Source organism: Amphibalanus amphitrite, unplaced genomic scaffold, assembly GCF_019059575.1.
Source record: "Amphibalanus amphitrite isolate SeventyFive unplaced genomic scaffold, NRLGWU_Aamphi_draft 000773F_arrow, whole genome shotgun sequence".
Classification (NCBI taxonomy): domain Eukaryota; kingdom Metazoa; phylum Arthropoda; class Thecostraca; order Balanomorpha; family Balanidae; genus Amphibalanus; species Amphibalanus amphitrite.
Genome location: NW_024882267.1, coordinates 275250 through 296626, shown reverse-complemented (window position 1 = coordinate 296626; position 21377 = coordinate 275250). Strand labels below are relative to the sequence as shown.

General features: G+C 49.5%; 1 protein-coding gene and 1 long non-coding RNA gene across 11 annotated transcripts in view; one reads left to right on the top strand and one right to left on the bottom strand.

Annotated features, from left to right (window-relative positions):
- The window catches only part of LOC122365931 (disks large 1 tumor suppressor protein-like), a 96064-nt gene that overhangs the window by 36277 nt on the left and 38410 nt on the right, over window positions 1-21377 (top strand). For 4 of the 10 annotated variants that reach the window (XM_043337586.1, XM_043337585.1, XM_043337581.1 and 1 more), the window contains exon 3: window positions 15754-15813. The exons of 4 other annotated variants lie outside the window; for them this stretch is intronic. In XM_043337586.1, the coding sequence (XP_043193521.1) occupies window positions 15754-15813 (60 nt within the window). Of the gene's footprint in view, window positions 1-15753; window positions 15814-17163; window positions 17444-21377 lie in introns of those variants that run through there. 2 more of the 10 variants (XM_043337590.1, XM_043337589.1) reach the window with 1 other exon arrangement.
- Window positions 12548-15682, bottom strand: LOC122365932. The gene is made up of 2 exons (XR_006253816.1): window positions 15440-15682; window positions 12548-13836 (listed from the first exon to the last, which is right to left on the bottom strand). It is a non-coding gene; the product is annotated as an uncharacterized LOC122365932 (long non-coding RNA).

The window sequence follows — 21377 nt, the reverse complement described above, 5'->3', positions numbered from 1 at the left end:
TGGGATGAGCTGGAACTGCGAGTGGATCCAGCTGTCCGTCAGGCCGGCTGTTGGCACCTTTGTGATGTTTATTTTCGGTGATAATGGGGGTAGTTCATACAGTGGATGCCCAGGTCTACTGTACAGGCTGGTTACTATAACGGTAGGTCTGAGTTCTGAAAGAATTTATTGTGTAAGGTGCTGTCTGTGTTCGTCTACACTCAGTGGCACGGATGAACGGTTATATACCTAGTGTTCTAAATACCACACATGCATTTTTCGAGACAATCTTGTCGACAGGCCACACAGCCGCACAAATGGTCGTCCTCGTCAGTTGCTTGGGGGGGGGGGGCTAGTATTGTTTAAGGCTGCATATGAGGGGGATAATACCTACGATGGGCCATACTGGCCGTATAGCCAATGGAAAGGGCATGGCTACCGGAACAGGGGCAGGATGGGGGATTATTGGTGAAGCTTGGCCACCCCTGAGGATGGTGAAGATGGAGACGCATGCAGTCTCAGTTTCATTCACTCGTGTCGGAAGTCTGAACAGAATCGTTACAGCATATTTTGTATCCGAAGGTTGGGACTTTTCAATTAAGAACAATCACTATTCTTTAGAATTGTGATTTTCTATTGAAAATCCCAACCTGAGCTACCTCTCTAGGGGGGTGTTTAGCGTTTCGGCCGCGATTTTGGTCATCTTGATACGGCGGGCGGCGGTTTTTTGCGGCGTTTTGCGGTTTGCGGCGGGCGGCCGTTTTTTGCCGCGTTTTGTGGTTTGCGGCGGGTGGCCGTTTTTTACGGCGTTTTGCGGTTGCCGGCGGCCGGCCGTTATTTTCGGTTAGCGGCGGGCGGCGGGCGGTCGTTTTTTGCGGCGTTTAGCGGTTTGCGGCGGGCGGCCGTTTTTGCGGCGTTTTGCGGTTCGCGGCCGTTTTTTGCGGCGTTTCGCGGTTGGCGGCGGGCGATGCGGGCGTTTTTTTGTGGCGGCGGTGTTTGCGTTTTTTGCGGTGTTTGCGTTTTGCGGCGGACGCGCGTTTTTTGCGGCATTTTGTGCGTTTTTTTCTGCGGTTTTCGGCGGGCGGGCGATTGTTTTTTTGCCAAGTTTGCGTTGGCGTTTTAGGCGTGCGTTTTGCGTTGTTTCCGTTTGGCGGCGGGCGGGCGGTTTTTCACAATTAAAGTCCCAACCTTCGGATCCGCAGTGCTGTTCGACAAGCGCTGCCCGGGCCTATCCGAAGGTTGGGACTTTTCAATTAAGAACAATCACTATTCTTTAGAATTGTGATTTTCTATTGAAAATCCCAACCTGAGCTACCTCTCTAGGGGGGTGTTTAGCGTTTCGGCCGCGATTTTGGTCATCTTGATACCCTCGAAAACGGCTCGTTAGATTTTCTTGCCATTTTCAGCGTTTGGTCCCGTGTGGGGGAGCTACCGGCTGGCAAAGTTACAAAAAATATAATTGACACGTTTTGGGGTAATCGGCACGTGCATTTTCCCATAGGGTTAACATGGGGGAAAATTGGAAATTCGATTTGCGAAAAATTTCGTCAATTATATTTGCTGATATTTTTAGGGTCGGATCTTGGGCTGGCACCTCAACTTTTGGTGTTAATTATTTAAAAATCATAGGGTACAATTTCGGGTAATCGGGAAGGACAGTTACCCCATGTTGAGCCTACGGCGAATTCGAAAAATAATTTTCAAATCGATTTTAACAAAAATTTCCACGTTAGATTTTGAAAATCTTCCAATATGTTGTGCACCTGGGTGTCGGCTACCACATGGTATTGGTCAGATATGGGGCGATTGAAAAGCACGTGCCACGTGCAAACGTGTTTGATGGGGTAACCTCCGGGAAAATCCGACATTGGCCAACTTGGGGTCCTATGGCTCAGAAACCACTCTACCTAGCGACACCAAATCAGTGCAGCCGGTGAGCAGATGAGTCCAGCTTGTCGCACTAGTGGTCACGTGGCGCACGTGCTATTGCACGTGCCGTGGCACGGGGTCAATTTTGGTGCTTAAAAATACTAGCATTGTGAAATGCAAGGAATGGGGGAAATAGCCGTCAGGCCGTCAGTTTTTATGATAGAGTCGATCTGAAAACGGGTATAGACACAGAATGAGCGGTGCTAGAAAACTGCTATCTCGGATTTTTTGTAAAATGAAAAATTCAAAATTCTGGGGAAATTATATATTCGAAAGGTGAAATTTCCCTAAATTTTCCCGTTTTTGGACTTTAGCCGTCCACTGTTCAGTGACGATGACACCGGCCGGGGTCGTCTTTTACATGCCGATGGCCACTTGTATTGGTCATGACGTGGCGTGAGCCGTTAAGCTGTCAGAGGTCCGGCACGTGCCACGTGGCCACGTGTTTGAGCCAAGTACCTCCCACATCTTGGTGTTTTGGCCAACTGGTGGCCGTATAGCGTGGAAACAGAACCAGCCAAGAACACTAAATTGGGTCAGTCGGTGAGGGGACAAGTCCTGTTTACACCACCGGTGGTCACGTGGCACACGTGCAAATCTGGGCACCTCCGTTGCGGAGATATTTTATAGTGAAATATTCAAATAAACAACTTTGTCAGTTTATGTTGGATTGGGTATCCGAAGGTTGGGACTTTTCAATTATTTCAATTAAGAACAATCACTATTCTTTAGAATTGTGATTTTCTATTGAAAATCCCAACCTGAGCTACCTCTCTAGGGGGACATTTGCGTTTCTGTCGGAAATTGGGTCATTTTGATCGCCGCCGAAACGGCACGGTAGAATTTCTTGCCATTTTCAGCGTTTGGTCCCGTATCGGGGAGCTACCTTCTGGCAAAGTTGCAAAAAATATAATTGACACGTTTTGGGGTAATCGGCACGTGCATTTTCCCATAGGGTTAACATGGGGAAAAATTTAAAATGCGATTTGCGGAAAAACTCCACGTTAGAAATGGATTATATTTTTAGGGTCGAATCTCGGGCCGGGACCCCACCTTATGGTGGTAATTATTTAAAATATAAATGACAAAATTTCGGGTAATCGGGACGGACAGTTACCCCATGCTAAGCCTATGGCGATTTCGAAAAATTATTTTCAAATCGATTTTGCAAAAAAATTCCACGTTAGATTTTGAAAATGTTTCAATATGTTGTGCCCCGGGGTGTCGGCTACCACATGGTATGGGTCAGATATGGGGCGATTGAAAAGCACGTGCCACGTGCAAACGTGTTTGATGGGGGAACCTCCGGGAAAATCCGACATTGGCCAGCTTGGGGCCCTATGGCTCCGAAACCACTCCACCCAGCGACACCAAATCAGTGCAGCCGGTGAGCAGACGAGTCCAGCTTGTCGCACCAGTGATCACGTGGCGCACGTGCTATTGCACGTGCCGTGGCACGAGGTCAATTTTTGCGCTTAAATACACCAACATTGTGGAATGCAATGAATGGGGGAAATAGTCGTCAGGGCGTCAGTTTTTATGATAGGGTCGATTTGAAAACGGGTATAGGCACAAAATGAAGGGATCTAGAAAACTGCTATCTCGGATTTTTATATTTTGCAAATTTCAAAATTCGGCGGAAAGTTTACTTCCGAAACGTAAAATTTCCCTCAATTTTCCCGTTTTTCAAGTTTAGCCGTCCACTGTTCAGAGACGGTGACACCGGCCGGGGTCATCTTTTACATGCCGATGGCCACTTATATTGGTCATGACGTGGCGTGAGTCGTTAAGCTGTCAAAGGTCCGGCACGTGCCACGTGGCCACGTGTTTGAGCCGAGTACCTCCCACATAATGGTGTTTTGGCCAACTGGTGGCCGTATAGCGTGGAAACAGAACCAGCCAAGAACACTAAATTGGGTCAGTCGGTGAGGGGACAGGTCCTGCTTTCATCACCAGTGGTCACGTGGCACACGGGCAAATTTGGGCACCTCCGTTGCGGAGATATTTTATAGTGAAATATTCAAATGTACATAACTTTTTCAGTTTAAGTCCGATTGGGCTAGAATTTGGTGGGTGGATGAATTGTTAAGCGACATGAGCGAATGCGCCATGTTTGTTGCAGTGCGCCACATTTGTCTCAAAGCGCCATTTTTGCCGCAAAGCGCAGAATGTGCGTAACTTTGTCGAACATTGGACGATTAGGATGCGCTGTGATGGCTGCTTAAACGGCAGATATGAATGCACCACATTTGCCGCAGGGCGCCGTATTTGTCTTAATGCGTCAGTGTTTGCGTTTTGCCTACGTCGGGCGTTTTTTTTGCGGCGGTGTTTGCGTTTTTTCGGGGTTTGCGTTTGACGGCGGGCGGCCGTTTTTGCGTTTTTTTCGGTGTTTGCGTTTGACGGCGGGTGGCCGTTTTTGCGTTTTTGGCGGTGTTTGCGTTTGGCGGCGGGCGGCCGTTTTTTGCGGCTTTTTGCGGTTGGCGGCGGGCGTGCGTGCGTTGCGGGCGTTTTTTTGCGGCGGTGTTTGCGTTTTTTGCGGTTTTTGTGTTTGGCGGCGGGCGGGCGGGCGATGCGGGTGTATTTGCGGTGTTTGCGTTTGGCGGCGGGCGGCCGTTTTTTGCCGCGTTTTGCGGTTTGCGGTGGGCGGCCGTTTTTTTGCGGCGTTTTGTGGTTGCCGGCGGCCGGCCTTTATTTGCGGTGTTGCGGTTTGCGGCGGGCGGCCGTTTTTTGCGGCGTTTCGCGGTTAGCGGCGGGCGATGCGGTTTCTTTTTGCGGCGGCGGTGTTTGCGTTTTTGCGGTGTTTGCGTTTTGCGGCGGACGGGCGTTTTTTGGCGGCGTTTTTTTTTAGTTTTTTTTCTGCGGTTTTCGGCGGGCGGGCGATTGTTTTTTTCGCGAAGTTTGCGTTCGCGTTTTGGGCGTGCGTTTTGCGCGTTTTGCGGTTTTGCGTTTGGCGGCGGGCGGGCGGTTTTTCACAATTAAAGTCCCAACCTTCGGATGTGCAGTGCTGTTCGACAAGCGCTGCCCGGGCCTATCCGAAGGTTGGGACTTTTCAATTAGACAATCACTATTCTTTAGAATTGTGATTTTCTATTGAAAATCCCAACCTGAGCTATCAATTAGACAATCACTATTCTTTAGAATTGTGATTTTCTATTGAAAATCCCAACCTGAGCTACCTCTCTAGGGGGGTGTTTAGCGTTTCTGCCGCGATTTGGGTCATTTTGAATCCCTCAAAAACGGCACGGTAGAATTTTTTGCCATTTTCAGCGTTTGGTCCCGTATCGGGGAGCTACCGGCTGGCATCGGTCGCTTGAAATATAATTAACCCGTTTTGGGGTAATCCGCACGTGCATTTTCCCATAGGGTTAACATGGGGGAAAATTGGAAATTCGATTTGCGAAAAATTTCGTCAATTATATTTGCTGATATTTTTAGGGTCGGATCTCGGGCTGGCACCCCAACTGACGGTGGTAATTATTTAAAATATAATTGACAAAATTTCGGGTAATCGTCACAAACAGTTACCCCATGTTGAGCCTATGGCGATTTCGAAAAATTATTTTCAAATCAATTTTGCCAAAAATTTCCACGTTAGATTTTGAAAAAGTTCCAATATGTTTTGCACCGGGGTGTCGGCTACCACATGGTATGGGTCAGATATGGGGCGATTGAAAAGCACGTGCCACGTGCAAACGTGTTTGATGGGGTAACCTCCGGGAAAATCCGACATTGGCCAACTGGGGGTCCTATGGCGTGGAAACGACTTCAACTAGCGACACCAAATCAGTGCAGCCGGTGAGCAGATGAGTCCAGCTTGTCGCAATAGTGGTCACGTGGCGCACGTGCTATTGCACGTGCCGTGGCACGGGGTCAATTTTGGTTTAAATATACTAGCATTGTGAAATGCAAGGAATGGGGGAAATAGCCGTCAGGCCGTCAGGTTTTATGATAGGGTCGATCTGAAAACGGGTATAGGCACATAATGAAGGGGGCTAGAAAACTGCTATCTCGGATTTTTTGTAAAATGAAAAATTTAAAATTCTGGGGAAATTATATATTCGAAAGGTGAAATTTCCCTAAATTTTCCCGTTTTTCGAGTTTAGCCTTCCACTGTTCAGAGACGGTGACACCGGCCGGGGTCATCTTTTACATGCCGATGGCCACTTGTATTGGTCATGACGTGGCGTGAGCCGTTAAGCTGTCAGAGGTCCGGCACGTGCCACGTGGCCACGTGTTTGAGCCAAGTACCTCCCACATATTGGTGTTTTGGCCAACTGGTGGCCGTATAGCGTGGAAACAGAACCAGCCAAGAACACTAAATTGGGTCAGTCGGTGAGGGGACAAGTCCTGTTTACGCCACCGGTGGTCACGTGGCACACGTGCAAATCTGGGCACCTCCGTTGCGGAGATATTTTATAGTGAAATATTCAAATAAACATAACTTTGTCAGTTTATGTCCGATTGGGCTAGAATTTGATGGGTGGACGAATTGTTAAGCGACAGGAACGAATGCGCCAAGTTTGTTGCAGTGCGCCACGTTTGTCTCAAAGCGCCATTTTTGCCGCAAAGCGCAGAATGTGCGTAACTTTGTCGAACATGGGACGATTAGGATGCGCTGATGGAGAGTTGGTTGCTTAAACAGCAGATATGAATGCACCACACTTGCCGCAAGGCGCCATATTTGTCTTAATGCGTCAGTGTTTGCGTTTTGCGGACGGCGTGCGTTTTTTTTTACGGCGGTGTTTGCGTTTTTTGTGTTTGCGTTTGGCGGCGGGCGGCCGTTTTTGCGTTTTTTTGTGGTGTTTGCGTTTCGCGGCGGGCGGCCGTTTTTTTTGCGGCGGTTTGCGGTTGGCGGCGGGCGGGCGTGCGGTGCGGGCGTTTTTTCGGCGGTATTTGCGTTTTTTTTTTTCGGTTTTTGTGTTTGGCGGCGGGCGGGCGGGCGATGCGGGTGTTTTGCGGTGTTTGCGTTTGGCGGCGGGCGGCCGTTTTAGCGGCGGTTTGCGGTGGGCGGCCGTTTTTTGCGGCGTTTTACGGTTTGCGGCGAGCGGTCGTTTTTTGCGGCGTTTTGCGGTTTGCGGCGGGCGGCCGTTTTTTGCAGCGTTTTTTGTGGTTTGCGGCGGGCGGCCGTTTTTTACGGCGCTTTGCGGTTGCCGGCGGCCGGGCGTTATTTGCGTTGTTGCGGTTTGCGGCGGGCGGCCGTTTTTTTTGCGGCGTTTCGCCGTTGGCGGCGGGCGATGCGGGCGTTTTTTGTGGCGGCGGTGTTTGCGATTTTTTGCGGTGTTTGCGTTTTGCGGCGGACGGGCGTTTTTTGCGGCGTTTTTTGCGTTTTTTCTGCGGTTTTCGGCGGGCGGTTGATTGTTTTTTTTTGCGAAGTTTGCGTTTGCGTTTTGGGCGTGCGTTTGGCGGTGTTTGCGTTTGGCGGCGGGCGGGCGGTTTTTCACAATTAAAGTCCCAACCTTCGGATCCGCAGAGCTGTTCGACAAGCGCTGCCCGGGCCTATCCGAAGGTTGGGACTTTTCAATTAGACAATCACTATTCTTTAGAATTGTGATTTTCTATTGAAAATCCCAACCTGAGCTACCTCTCTAGGGGGGTGTTTAGCGTTTCGGCCGCGATTTTGGTCATTTTGATCCCCGCGAAAACGGATAGTTAGATTTTCTTGCCATTTTCAGCGTTTGGTCCCGTATGGGGGAGCTACCGGCTGGCAAAGTTACAAGAAATATAATTGACACGTTTTGGGGTAATCGGCACGTGCATTTTCCCATAGGGTTAACATGGGGTAAAATTAAAAATGCGATTTACGGAAAATCTGTTCAGTAATATTTGTCCACATTTTTAGGGTCGGCTCTCGGGCTGGCACCCCACCCGTCGGTGGTAACTGTTTAAAATATAATTAGAGAACTTTCGGGTAATTGGCACAGACAGTTACCCCATGTTGAGCCTATGGCGATTTCGAAAAATTATTTTGAAATCGATTTGGCAAAAAATTTCCACGTTAGATTTTGAAAATGCTCCAGTATGTTGTGCCCCGGGGTGTCGGCTACCACATGGTATGGGTCAGATATGGGGCGATTGAAAAGCACGTGCCACGTGCAAACGTGTTTGATGGGGTAACCTCCCGGAAAATCCGACATTGGCCAACTGGGGGTCCTATGGCGTGGAAACGACTTCAACTAGCGACACCAAATCAGTGCAGCCGGTGAGCAGATGAGTCCAGCTTGTCGCAATAGTGGTCACGTGGCGCACGTGCTATTGCACGTGCCGTGGCACGGGGTCAATTTTGGTGCTTAAATATACTAGCATAGTGAAGTGCAAGGAATGGGGGAAATAGCCGTCAGGCCGTCAGTTTTTATGATATGGTCGATCTGAAAACGGGTATAGACACAGAATGAAGGGGGCTACAAAACTGCTATCTCGGATTTTTTGTAAAATGAAAAATGTAAAATTCTAGGGAAATTATATATTCGAACGGTGAAATTTCCCTAAATTTTCCCGTCTTTCAAGTTTAGCCGTCCACTGTTCAGTGACGGTGACACCGGCCGGGGTCATCTTTTACATGCTGACGGCTACGTCGATGGGTCATTACGTGGCGTAAACGGTGAAGCTGTCACAGGTCCGGCACGTGCCACGTGGCCACGTGTTTGAGTCAAGTACCTCCCAGATTATCGTGTGTTTGCCGACTTGTGGCCTTATAGCACGAAAACAGCACCAGCCAGGAAGCCTGAAATGAAACAATCGGTGAGGGGACAAGTCCTGCTTGCACCACCGGTGGTCACGTGGCACAACTGCAAATCTGGGCACCTCCGTTGCGGAGATATTTTATTGTGAAATATTCAAATGTACATAACTTTATAAGTTTAAGTCCGATTGGGCTCGAATTTGGTGGGTGGATGAATTGTTAAGCAACATGAACGAATGCGCCATGTTTGTTGCAGTGGGCCACGTTTGTCTCAAAACGCCATTTTTGCCGCAAAGCGCAGAATGTGCGTAACTTTGTCGAACATTGGACGATTAGGATGCGCTGTAATTAAAGGATGGCTGCTTAAACGGCAGATATGAATGCACCACATTTGCCGCAGGGCACCATATTTTGTCTTAATGTGTCAGTGTTTGCGTTTTGCCTCCGGCGGGCTTTTTTGCGGCGGTGTTTGCGTTTTTTTCGGTGGTTGCGTTTGACGGCGGGCGGCCGTTTTTGCGTTTTTGGCGATGTTTGCGTTTGGCGGCGTGCGGCCGTTTTTTTTGCGGCGTTTTGCGGTTGGCGGCGGGCGTGCGTGCGTTGCGGGCGTTTTTTTGCGGCGGTGTTTGCGTTTTTTGCGGTTTTTGTGTTTGGCGGCGGGCGGGCGGGCGATGCAGGTGTTTTTGCGGTGTTTGCGTTTGGCGGCGGGCGGCCGTTTTAGCGGCGGTTTGCGGCGGGCGTATCCGAAGGTTGGGACTTTTCAATTAGACAATCACTATTCTTTAGAATTGTGATTTTCTATTGAAAATCCCAACCTGAGCTACCTCTCTAGGGGGGTGTTTAGCGTTTCTGCCGCGATTTTGGACATTTTGACAGGGAAGAAAACGGCACGGTAGAATTTCTTGCCATTTTCAGCGTTTGGTCCCGTGTGGGGGAGCTACCTTCTGGCAAAGTTGCAAAAAATATAATTGACACGTTTTGGGGTAATCGGCACGTGCATTTTCCCATAGGGTTAACATGGTGAAAAATTTAAAATTCGATTTGCGCAAAAACTCCACGTTAGAAATGAATTATATTTTTAGGGTCGAATCTCGGGCCGGGACCCCACCTGATGGTGGTAATTATTTAAAATATAAATGACAGAATTTCGGGTAATCGGGACGGATAGTTACCCCATGTTGAGCCTATGGCAATTTCGAAAAATTATATTCAAATCGATTTTGCAAAAAATTTCCACGTTAGATTTTGAAAATGTTCCAATATGTTGTGCCCCGGGGTGTCGGCTACCACATGATATGGGTCAGATATGGGGCGATTGAAAAGCACGTGCCACGTGCAAACGTGTTTGATGGGGGAACCTCCGGGAAAATCCGACATTGGCCAACTGGGGGTCCTATGGCGTGGAAACCACTCTACCTAGCGACACCAAATCAACGCAGCCGGTGAGCAGATGAGTCCAGATTGTCGCACTAGTGGTCACGTGGCGCACGTGCTATTGCACGTGCCGTGGCACGGGGTCAATTTTGGTGCTTAAATATACTAGAATTGTAAAATGCAAGGAATGGGGGAAATAGCCGTCAGGCCGTCAGATTTTGTGATAGGGTCGATCTGAAAACGGGTGTAGGCACAGAATGAAGGAGGCTAAAAAACTGCTATCTCGGATTTTTTGTAAAATGAAAAATTCAAAATTCTGGGGAAATTATATCTTCGAAAGGTGAAATTTCCCTAAATTTTCCCGTTTTTCGACTTTAGCCGTTCACTGTTCAGGGACGGTGACACCGGCCGGGGTCATCTTTTATATGCTGATGGCCACGTCTATGGGTCATCACGTGGCGTGAACGGTGAAGCTATCAAAGGTCCGGCACGTGCCACGTGGCCACGTGTTTGAGTCGCGTATCTCCCAGATTATCGTGTGTTTGCCGAATTGTGGCCTTATAGCACGAAAACAGCACAAGCCAGGAACACTGAAATGGTGCAATCAGTGAGGGGACAAGTGCTGCTTGCACCACCGGTGGTCACGTGGCACACGTGCAAATCTGGGCACCTCCGTTGCGGAGATATTGTATAGTGAAATGTTCAAATGTACATAACTTTGTAAGTTTAAGTCCGATTGGGCTAGAATTTGGTGGGTGGATGAATTGTTAAGCGACATGAACGAATGCGCCATATTTGTTGCAGTGCGCCACGTTTGTCTCAAAGCGCCATTTCTGCCGCAAAGCGCAGAATGTGCGCAACTTTGTCGAACATTGGACGATTAGGATGCGCTGTAATTAAGGGATGGCTGCTTACACGGCAGATATGAATGCACGACATATGCCGCAGGGCGCCATATTTGTCTTAATGCGTCAGTGTTAGCGTTTTGCCTACGGCGGGCGTTTTTTGCGGCGCTGTTTGCGTTTTTTCGGGGTTTGCGTTTGACGGCGGGCGGCCGTTTTTGCGTTTTTGGCGGTGTTTGCGTTTGGCGGCGGTTGGCCGTTTTTTGCGGCGTTATGCGGTTGGCAGCGGGCGTGCGTGCGTTGCGGGCGTTTTTTTTTTGCGGCGGTGTTTGCGGTTTTTGTGTTTGGCGGCGGGCGGGCGGGCGATGCGGGTGTTTTTGCTGTTTGCGTTTGGCGGCGGGCGGCCGTTTTAGCGGCGGTTTGCGGCGAGCGGCCGTTTTTTGCGGCGTTTTGCGGTTTGCGGCGGGCGACCGTTTTTTGCGGCGTTTTGTGGTTTGCGGCGGGCGGCCGTTTTTTACGGCGTTTTGCGGTTGCCGGCGGCCGGCCGTTATTTGCGGTTAGCGGCGGGCGGCGGGCGGTCGTTTTTTTGCAGCGTTTAGCGGTTTGCGGCGGGCGGCCGTTTTTGCGGCGTTTTGGAGGTTCGCGGCGTGCGGCCGTTTTTTTGCGGCGTTTCGCGGTTGGCGGCGGGCGATGCGGGCGTTTTTTTTGCGGCGGCGGTGTTTGCGTTTTTTGCGGTGTTTGTGTTTTGCGGCGGACGCGCGTTTTTTTGCGGCATTTTGTGCGTTTTTTCTACGGTTTTCGGCGGGCGGGCGATTGTTTTTTTTGCGAAGTTTGCGTTGGCGTTTTAGGCGTGCGTTTTGCGCGTTTTGCGGTGTTTGCGTTTTGCGGCGGGCAGGCGGTTTTTCACAATTAAAGTCCCAACCTTCGGATCCGCAGTGCTGTTCGACAAGCGCTGCCCGGGCCTATTGGTTCGCCCTGGCGTTGGTTCATATCGTTCGTGCCTGTGCCGAAAATCAACATAAATCAGTCTCCATCTCGCTAAATTATGGCCCTTTCACACGTAGCAACTTTTCCGGTCGCCGGCGACGGCAACTGTCGCCGGCGATCGCCAGCGACCGGGGTCAGTCGCCGGCGATCGCCAGCGACCGGGGTCAGTCGCCGGCAACTCCGCAGTTGTCGATATCAGCTGACCAGTCGCCGGGGTGTGACGTAGCAGTCGTGTCAGCCAATCATTGAAGAGTTGTCGGCGTTGCCGAGAAAGTTCAATTTTTCCAACATTTTGAAGTCGCCGGCGACTGTACTAGCCAGCCGCCGCTCAGCTGTCACGTGACCCGCTTGACCTTGAGTTGGCACCAGATATTGCGCTGCTGATACATGCAGCGGCGCAGCTTATTTTACTGCATTATTCAAGGTACTAAATATTTGGACATGTTTTGCAGGATGATAACTACCGTCTAGGTAATATTGGAATAATATTTATTAGATCTACGAGTATTATTGAAACAATACATAATATCAATGAAAATACAATCAAACTGCGATTCTTCTACATTGGAATTCAATGCACTCAAGCATAAAACTGAAAAGTGATGTGTACTTGCAGTTCCTCCATTTTTCCTAACGCATCAGCCAAGACTACGAGTGCTGCAGATTTTGCTCACCTGTCTTGTTTATTCAACTACAACCCTGTTCTCAATAAATGAATAACTTCGCTGTAACGACATTAGCATTGAAGGAATGGTTGGTGGTAAGCATGGGACAATCACAGTGATTTGTGGTCACACATTTGAACCGTGCTTTGTATATGAAAAACAGAAAAAAAGGCATTCTAGAAATGTAGCAGAAATTCAAATGCCAGAAACGGACCTGAGGAACGGCGAAGCCCACCACCCACATAAAACACAGGCTTTCATTATGTCAAAAACAGATGCTGTATTATCTAAAGCGCTGGATTGGGGAACACAAGTGTACCCCCCCCCCCCCCTTATAACAAAATGCATTTTTCCACACAGTGGATATCACTAAACATGGCGAGGTGACAGTATATGACACCATACATAAAAATGCAGCACGCGCGGACACGGGGCAAAGACGGTGGCACAATATGCCGATACCCAAGAAGACACAAGCCTAGGTCAAAGGTGACAATACTGTGACAGAAATCTTAAAATCAGCCTGGACACAGCTCACTCTTCATGACCGTTTTTATCGAAAATAGACCAACAAAACACCAAGGCTCCTTCGTCCAAAACTCGACATGCCGCTCCAAAGGCCTTGCAAAACAGCGCACACCAACAACGCATAATAGCCAGCAACGCACACGACAGGATTTTCGAGGCCCGAGTCGTCAGCCGCCGCCGCCGCCGCCACCTCCCGGCAGCTGATTGCTGAGTGCCTTGCTCCGGCTTGCCGCACCGCCCACCGCCGCCGATCGTGGCGACCTCTTTACTCTGGCAGAATCGACCCTACCGAGCGGCGACACCATTCAGAAGCAAAATGACAAATGAATTCACTGCACTTATGTCAGAAAATCGAATGCACATGCCATGGTCACATGCGGTGCCGTCCACGGGGCCGGCAGAAGCTGCACACTGTCACCGAACACCACCTGCACCTTGGACGCAGTATGTGAGGGCTTGGCGGACGCGCGCCGCCTCGCGTGCGGTATTGGCATCAAGGCCCGGACACGAGGGAGCACACTCGGCGCAATCAGAGCACACCGTCCGGGGCCGTCAGTGTCGATCTCCTGACCTCACAGAAAGTTGTGCAGCACACAGGTGAACGCCGTCAGTGTGGTGACTGGTGCGCAGCACACCGTCCCACGGAAGATCGTCTGTGGGCCGTGGTGCAGATGCTGTCTCTAGGCAGAGTCAACAGTGCAGTGGCAGAAGTTGAACATTCAGCTGCTAGACTCCTTTTCGGGTCAGCAATGCCGTCGAGTTGGCCATCAGGTGGTGTTGCAGAATCATCAGGTACTCTTGATCAGGTACATCAGGTACAGAACCTCTTGACTCATCAGGTAACGCTGTGACTTGTCTGCCAGGCACAGAGGGCGGACATGTCAGAACATACTTCAAATACATTTTTAAAAATCATTTTTTAACCAAAAGCTCTGCAAATTAGGAAGCCTGGAATAGGCTATTGCTTAGCATCATAAAACTACCCAAATACCCAAATCAGGTTAGGCTTGGTTTACCCAAATACCCAAATCAGGTTAGGTTTGGTTTTTACACTTCAGGCTAAAATGAGAACTATCTTAGCATCATTATCCTTGATGTAGCATTGTTGATGCTTTTTGTCTTGTACAATTGGCAATCAGTATTCAGTGACACAGAATTGGAATTTGTGGTTCAGAAACCTAGCATTATTTGAAATAATAGCATTTTAGCAGTGCTCATTCTTTTTGAAAGCAAGTGTATTTTTTAATATAATTTTCTAGGTAATTCATTTCCTACTGAATATGGTTATGAGACCATTGTTACTAATTTTGGTATTATTAAGGCAGCTGTAGCATGAGTGGGCATATGCTGTAGAGACTGGAGTGATTAAAGTCACTAGAGGCTTGAGGGTTTTTTTTAGACATTATGCAGCAGCCTGGGGAGATATGCAGAGGCAAGTCTAGGCACCACCAGAAGGGGGACAAGCAGTCAGCACAACACACAGCGGGCACAAGGGGAGAAGATTGTAAAAACTATTGCCTGGATCCACCTCTGTGGACATCCTCAGGCATGCCTCTGTGGACATCTCCAGGCTGCTGCATGTAAAAAAGTATCAAGCCTCTAGTGACTTTTTCCACACTGCAGCAAATGCCCGCTTATTCTTGGTCTGCTCTACCTTCCTCCAATTATGAGTTTTGTGTGAAAACGACATTTTTACATTGGTGGAGCTTGTGTGCGCATGGTACACATAAGCCATGACGGCAGCATTGCTGCAATGAATAGGAAACAGCTCCAGGCCCAAAATACATACCACCTAATACCTTGCCAAAATACATGACATACCTACCACCTACTGTTGCATAATGCAATTATTTATGTACTAATAAGCCATGGATTATCATTTGCCATGTGAGCACGCACACACATGTGAACCCAATGCGGATTAAGTTTGGCCTGGGTTGTTTATCCATGGTACCAAGGAAAACCCCAGCAGAAACAATAACAAAATTGCAAAGCTACCTGTTTGATTTTGATCATGCTAATTAATGAGCAGCAATATAATATTTTGTTGCTATCAAATATTTCCTTGTGGCGCACGAATACGTAGGCAAATAGCTGACTGATGGGTAGGCACTTTGTCCTCAAGCCGGGCACTGATACTGAATGTAAACCATGTTCTTGTGACACAACAAGCAAGTTTTCATTACCTTATGAAACTAGTGTCAATTTCAATGTCATTAAAATATTCAATTTTGATGAAAAAAATACATATTTATCACAAATAAAAATCATGGGTGATCATGGGCAAGTGCGCCACAAATGACATAAACCCTCCAATATTGTCGAATCAAGCTTAAATTCAAGTCACAACAGCTTCACGACAGGCAAACTACAAGATAATAATCCCTATGCTACTGTGCAACAAATTTAAGGTAGCCACACCAACCAAAAATGCATCACAAATCACCTAAACCACTCACCAAGGACAAAACTGTCATGGCGGCGTCCGCTGCTCGAGAAGAGTCGCCGGCGACTGGCCTGTGACGCGGATCTGACGTCACCAGTTGCTGGCGATTGCCCGGCCGTGGCCCGGCGATCGCCACCGACTTGCTTACGTCATACCTACGTCACACACGATCGTTGGCTGGCGGTCGCTGGCGGTCGCCGGCGACTGCTGCTGTCGCCGGCGACTGAAAAGTTGCTACGTGTGAAAGGGCCATTAGGCTATGTTTCTCAGTGGCTGAGTTTTATGTTGTTTTGCACGTTTAAGTGACCAAATTTCCTCATCTGACAGAACGTGCGCTCGACCACCAAACCGACCGAACTTCATGAGCGTGGCCTGGTGGCCAGGCGGGTAAGCTGTAGTTTGTGTATTTTCCCGCTAGAGTGCGCTGCCTGCCAGCCTGTCGTGCGGGCAGCCTCAGCAGTAGCATCGTGATTCGTGAGATCTTGGTAGCGTCGATCGTTCGAAGTTAGACTAGCAAGTCCGATCTTTTTTTCGTAGTCGGAGGTGGTGAAATGGCATGAAATGCCCGTAGTCATGGTTATACAATTGGCGATCGTCTTTGTAGCATAATTGTCCGGTGCCCCCTATTTACCGAAATATTTACGCTTGTGTGACTGATCAAATGGGCAGTGACCGTCATCTAGCCAGCCGTTGTCTTGATTCCGTTGTGTCCATAGTAATCAGAGATCGTATACAAGTACCAGCGGCATGACCCATCTGTCCTCTTTATCCTCAGGACAACCATTCCGTATCCTGCTCACTCTGCAATATCCGGTTAACCAAGCAGACAATCGATCCAAGGTCGTTTCCAGTAGAACAGCGTGCAGTGTAAGTGCACCCATGGGGGGGGGGGGGCATTTGAGTAGGACTAGGTGGGTGTCAGGAGTACACTCCTTTGCTGTCCCAACGAGAGGGGCTCGGCCACTTCGGTCTACCTTATATTTTTTCGATGCATTGTTATGCAGCTAGTAATTAGCAAGTGAACGCATGTTGTTATGACTCCAAGGTCCAAGCTTTGCAAGCTCACTTACTGGGGTTTGTGGGTAATTTGTGAATATTTCCTTATGCAACTGCATGTTTTGATAAGCACAGTCGCGTTGAATTAATTGGCTCATTTTTTTAAGTATAGCTACCTTTTCTGGTAGTTTGTTTGATCGCCTTTAGATTTGCCCACTGTTTCTGGTACCTGAATTTTATTATGTCCTCTTCCTGGATGCTTGTTTGCATTATTAATGAGATTTATCATCGATATTCATCAATCATTTTCCATTTAGCGTTCCTCGATCATATCCCTAATTAATGAAGAAACACATGTTTACTTTCCGTCATAAGTCAAACGGTGAGCCCGGTTCTGAATGAGCGGTCCCCGTTACGCACCCGAAGGTCACATGCGGTCTCTATAATTTACGACTGACGGACGACCTACAGCGGCGGCCTTGCCGACCCTGGGCCGTCGTTCCGCGACACCGCTGGGCCGCGGTACTGGATGGACCGACCGGGGCGCCCCCAGCGGCCGCTAGGCGCACTATAAGTATGCGCCGGTACCTGTGACTCGCGAGCTTACCTGAGGTCCAGCCTCCGCGGCCGCTCGGGCCGCAGCCGCCGCGCGGCCGGGTACGCTCCGCGTCACGGGTTCTGTGTCAGAGGGTGTCCCAGTCAGCCGGGTGGGCTGCGTGCTCGCGCGGGCAGCGCCGGGGATGGGGAGGCCGCCGGCCGGCGAGACGGGACCCGCGCGGGCGGCGGCGGCGGCGGCGGCGGCGAGCGAGTGAAATGGCGGCGCTGGCGGCAGCGGCGCGACGCCAGTGTCTCCAGTGAGCGGCGAGCGGCGGCTGGTGTGGGGCACGTGCAGGGTGACACCGTGACGTGACGTGACCGGAGAGAGTGAGAGGAGTGGGGAGAGGGAGTGAGCGGCGGCATCATGCCCGTGCGACGCTGGATGCGTACGAAGAGGAAGGAGTATACGTCCAAGGACAGTCTGGTAGGTTTCTGACCCGTGCCTGCCGCACGCCGGCCGGCGGATCTTGCGCCATCCTTTGACGAAAGGGCCCTTCCTGCTATTGTCGATGACTGCGCGCAATAGCGGAAGACGACCCAACGGGCAACACCTGGGGAAATATCTGTCATTATAAAAGGAAGCTGTGACTGAGTGATAATGGATTTTAATTCGTGAGAATCGTCTAATTATCAGTAAGTGCCCATTCACGTCATGCATCGGTGCATTCGCCTGATATCACCTCCGCAACATCTTCTAATTATCTCACACTTCGTCCCATGCCGTCTCATCACATCCTACCCATCCATCTCATCGCCATCCCATACCTTCCCATCTCCCTTCCCCGCAGCGGATCAGCTGGCGAGCGCGGTCTGCACACCGTATCCGGTCCGTCTCTGAGCAGACTTGTGCCGGGACCAAAAATCAAGATCCAGGATCCTCAAGGTCCCACGGCAAATTCAATTTTTAGAATCCAAGGTTTCCAAGGTCCAATGGCAAATTCAATTTCTAGAATCCAAGGTTTCCAAGGTCCCATGGCAAATTCAATTTCTAGAATCAAGGTTTCCAAGGTCCCACGGCAAATTCAATTTCTAGAATCCAAGGTTTCCAAGCTCCCACGGCAAATTCAATTTCTAGAATCCAAGGTTTCCAAGGTCCCATAGCAAGTATACTTTGCAGGGTCCACAGTCCCCAAGGTCCCACGACAAGAATGCATTGCAGGATCAACAGTCCCCAAGGTCCCACGACAAGAATGCATTGCAGGATCCACAGTCTCTAGGGTCCCACGACAAGTGTGAATTTCAGGATCCACAGTCCCCAAGGTCCCATGACAAGTACACACAAGAGAGTTCAGGGTCCACAGTCCTCAAGGTCCCACGGCAAGAATACATCTCAGGATCCAAAGTATTCAGGGTCCCACAACAAGAACTTAAACAAACTAACATTCTGATGAGCAGACTTACTTCCAAATATTCTGCCAATGGATGCCCAGCAACATTTAAAGGGGCAGAACCTATGCAAACCTGTGGACTGTGGTGGTTTTATCGTTAACCAACATAGGCAGGGGGAGCCTCAACACAAGTTAAAAATGAATCATAATATCAATCTCTCCTTCTTTAACCTGACAAATTCGTAAAAAAAAATATAGGTAGGTAATAGGTACCTTGCAATTTGTATTGTCATGTCCCTTTCAATTCAATCTTACCTTATAAGTAGGAATGTAGGATAGCACCTTACAGTTATTGAAGACAGACATTCAAGTATTCTTTCAGGCAATATAAAAAAAAAACAGAAATAAAACCTACAGGCTTCATAGAAATGGAAAAGTTGAATTGGATAGGTATATGCTTTCGATTTTCTTCACATTCAGTTACATAATACCCAGGATAAAAAGTAAGATATGTTCTTCACTTCTAAGTCTTGTTTGCACGCGCGCTCACAGAAAAACTGATCGACTAAGCCAATAGAATTAGAGTATCAGCGAGCGCAAACCTTACTTACTGTTCATTCACATTAGATTGAAGGCTCTGAACAAAATCCCATCTGACAATTGTTTCGTCAGCCGGTTATTCGTCGGCAGATTTTCGTCTGACTTTTTCGTCTTGCATTTTTTCGTCTGTTCGAATTAATTTGGTGCATTTTTCGTCTGAGTATTTTTCTGTCCAGCATTTTTTCGTCTGGACGAGGCGGAAAATGTCCTTATGAAAACAATGCGCGGACTTAAAAATACACAGACGAACAAATGCATAGACGAAAGTCTGCGGACGAAAATCTGCAGACGAAAAATTGTCCGACGAAAACCTGCTAAACGAAAAAGTTGAACTGTCATGGAATGATTGCTTATATTGCTCATTGCTCAATGGTGATTTGATGAATTGCAAAACAAATAAGTTTGACACTTACTTGGTCAGTGGGTAGCTTCCAAGTAGCTTCAAGCCCGGCATATCACAACCCAGAAAATATGTGAGGTGAGATTAGAAAAGAACTTTCCAAACCACCACTGTCCACTGTTTGACAGTTTCATAATCCATAACATTGATAATGTAAAAAGCTACCAGGTCTCTTGTTCCAGTTCTGCCTCACAACCATGGCAATGATTTTGCTCTATATATGTCTACACAGTCTGGTTCGTTTTATTTTCGTGTAGCTATCTAGCCCCTTGCAGCTGGTCGCTCAACCATAGATATTTATTGAAGTGCTTACAGACAAAACCTAGTGCAGGGTCCTTAGTGGCCCATGTGCAACATAAACCTCATGGTCCAGCTTCCAGGATTCTTGAGGTCCCTCAACAAAATGGTGGTGTAGGTCCAGACCGTTCTCCTAAGATCCCATGACAAATAATAAAACTGGTACTGAAGGTCTGCATTCTGCAGGGTCTTGCAGCATACCAAAATTTTGAGGTCCTAGCCCCTGGGTTTCCATGGTTTTACGGCATATGAAATGTTGAGGTCCTGGGTTTCTAAGGTCTCATGTCACATGAAATGTTGATGTCCTGGGATTCCAAGGTCTCACGGCATATGCAAATGTTGAGGTCCTGGGATTCCAAGGTCTCGCGATATATGCAAATGTTGAGGTCCTGGGATTCCAAGGTCTCGCGGCATATGGATGTTTTAAGGTCCTGGGATTCCAAGGTCTCGCGGCATATGGATGTTTTAAGGTCCTGGGTTTCCAAGGTCTCGCGACAAAAATGACAATGCAAGGTCCAGGATCCATCAAGGTCCCAGACCTTGGACTCTGCGAACCCTGGATCTCGGATCTTTTTGGGACCTTGGCACAAGTCTGTCTCTGAGGTCTGAGCCAACCTCGAGCCATCTTCGTGTCGCCGCTATCGGGCGCATATCGTCCGGCCGAGTCGACCGCAGCGTGTCTTCTCTGTGCTGATGGTAGACTGGCCAGACTAGAACGCTGGTATGCGCTGGGACGCTAGCTTTAGCGTCCCGTGGCGCTGAGGGCAGATCTTGATTGTCAGCCTGGCCCGCCGGCCGATTGATGTAGCCTGCTGGCTGCTGTTCCTCTGGGCACTGGCGGGCAGGATTCTGCACCGAGTGGCCTCCGGCCACGGGCACGGCTGCAGTGGCGATGGCTGCACGGAGCCGGCCGGCGTGCCGTCTCAGAGTCAGACATTCTCTCACGGCACGACGCTAGAGGTGGCGGGAGGCGAGGCGGCTTGGGTCGTGTTTGTTGTATGACGACGTGCTGTCTGGTTCTGGCTGCACCAGCGTGTGACGCTAGTGCGGTCTGCGGCATTCCTTCCGATGTATTGACGTATGCCTATCTGACATCCACAGCCGTCCGTTGTCTTATGATGTGCCGTTTGTGCGGTCAGTCTGCGACGCCGCCTTAGGGCCTGATGTGTGCGCTAAAACGGGCGAAAAAAATGTGGTATGCTTCTTCTAGGCAGCAACTGAAATCATTTCATCCACCTATGCACTGTGGCTCCCTGACGCACAGCGGCGAGATGACTCACAGCCCTTCTATGTCGGATAGACCGACCTGTCTCCCCTACGCGGTCCAGCGCGGTCCGCGTATCACCCCTCAGGTACCGCGCTGCCCCTTCCCCTTCCCTGACGGCTGTGGGGAGGGGAACGGCAGTGCGCCTGGCCGCCTGTCCTCTGCGAGCGGAGAGGGGGAGAGGGGAGGGTGGCACGTCCGGTTCCGTAGCAGGCCCCCCCCCCCTTCCCTCTCCCTCCCCGCGTGGGTCGGCCGCGGCTACCTTTCTCGGCGGCGCCCCTCGGCAGGGCTCGGACACGTGTCACGCCATTGCGGCTAATGTGGGTGCCTGCGGCTGCACTCAGCACTCTATTGGGAACGAGCCTTGCACGGGCACGAACGATCATCGCCTGGCCTAGATGGGCTGGAATGGTGACCCGTGGCGCCTGGGGCTTCAGTGGGTCAGTGGGACCCGGTGACCGACTCAGAC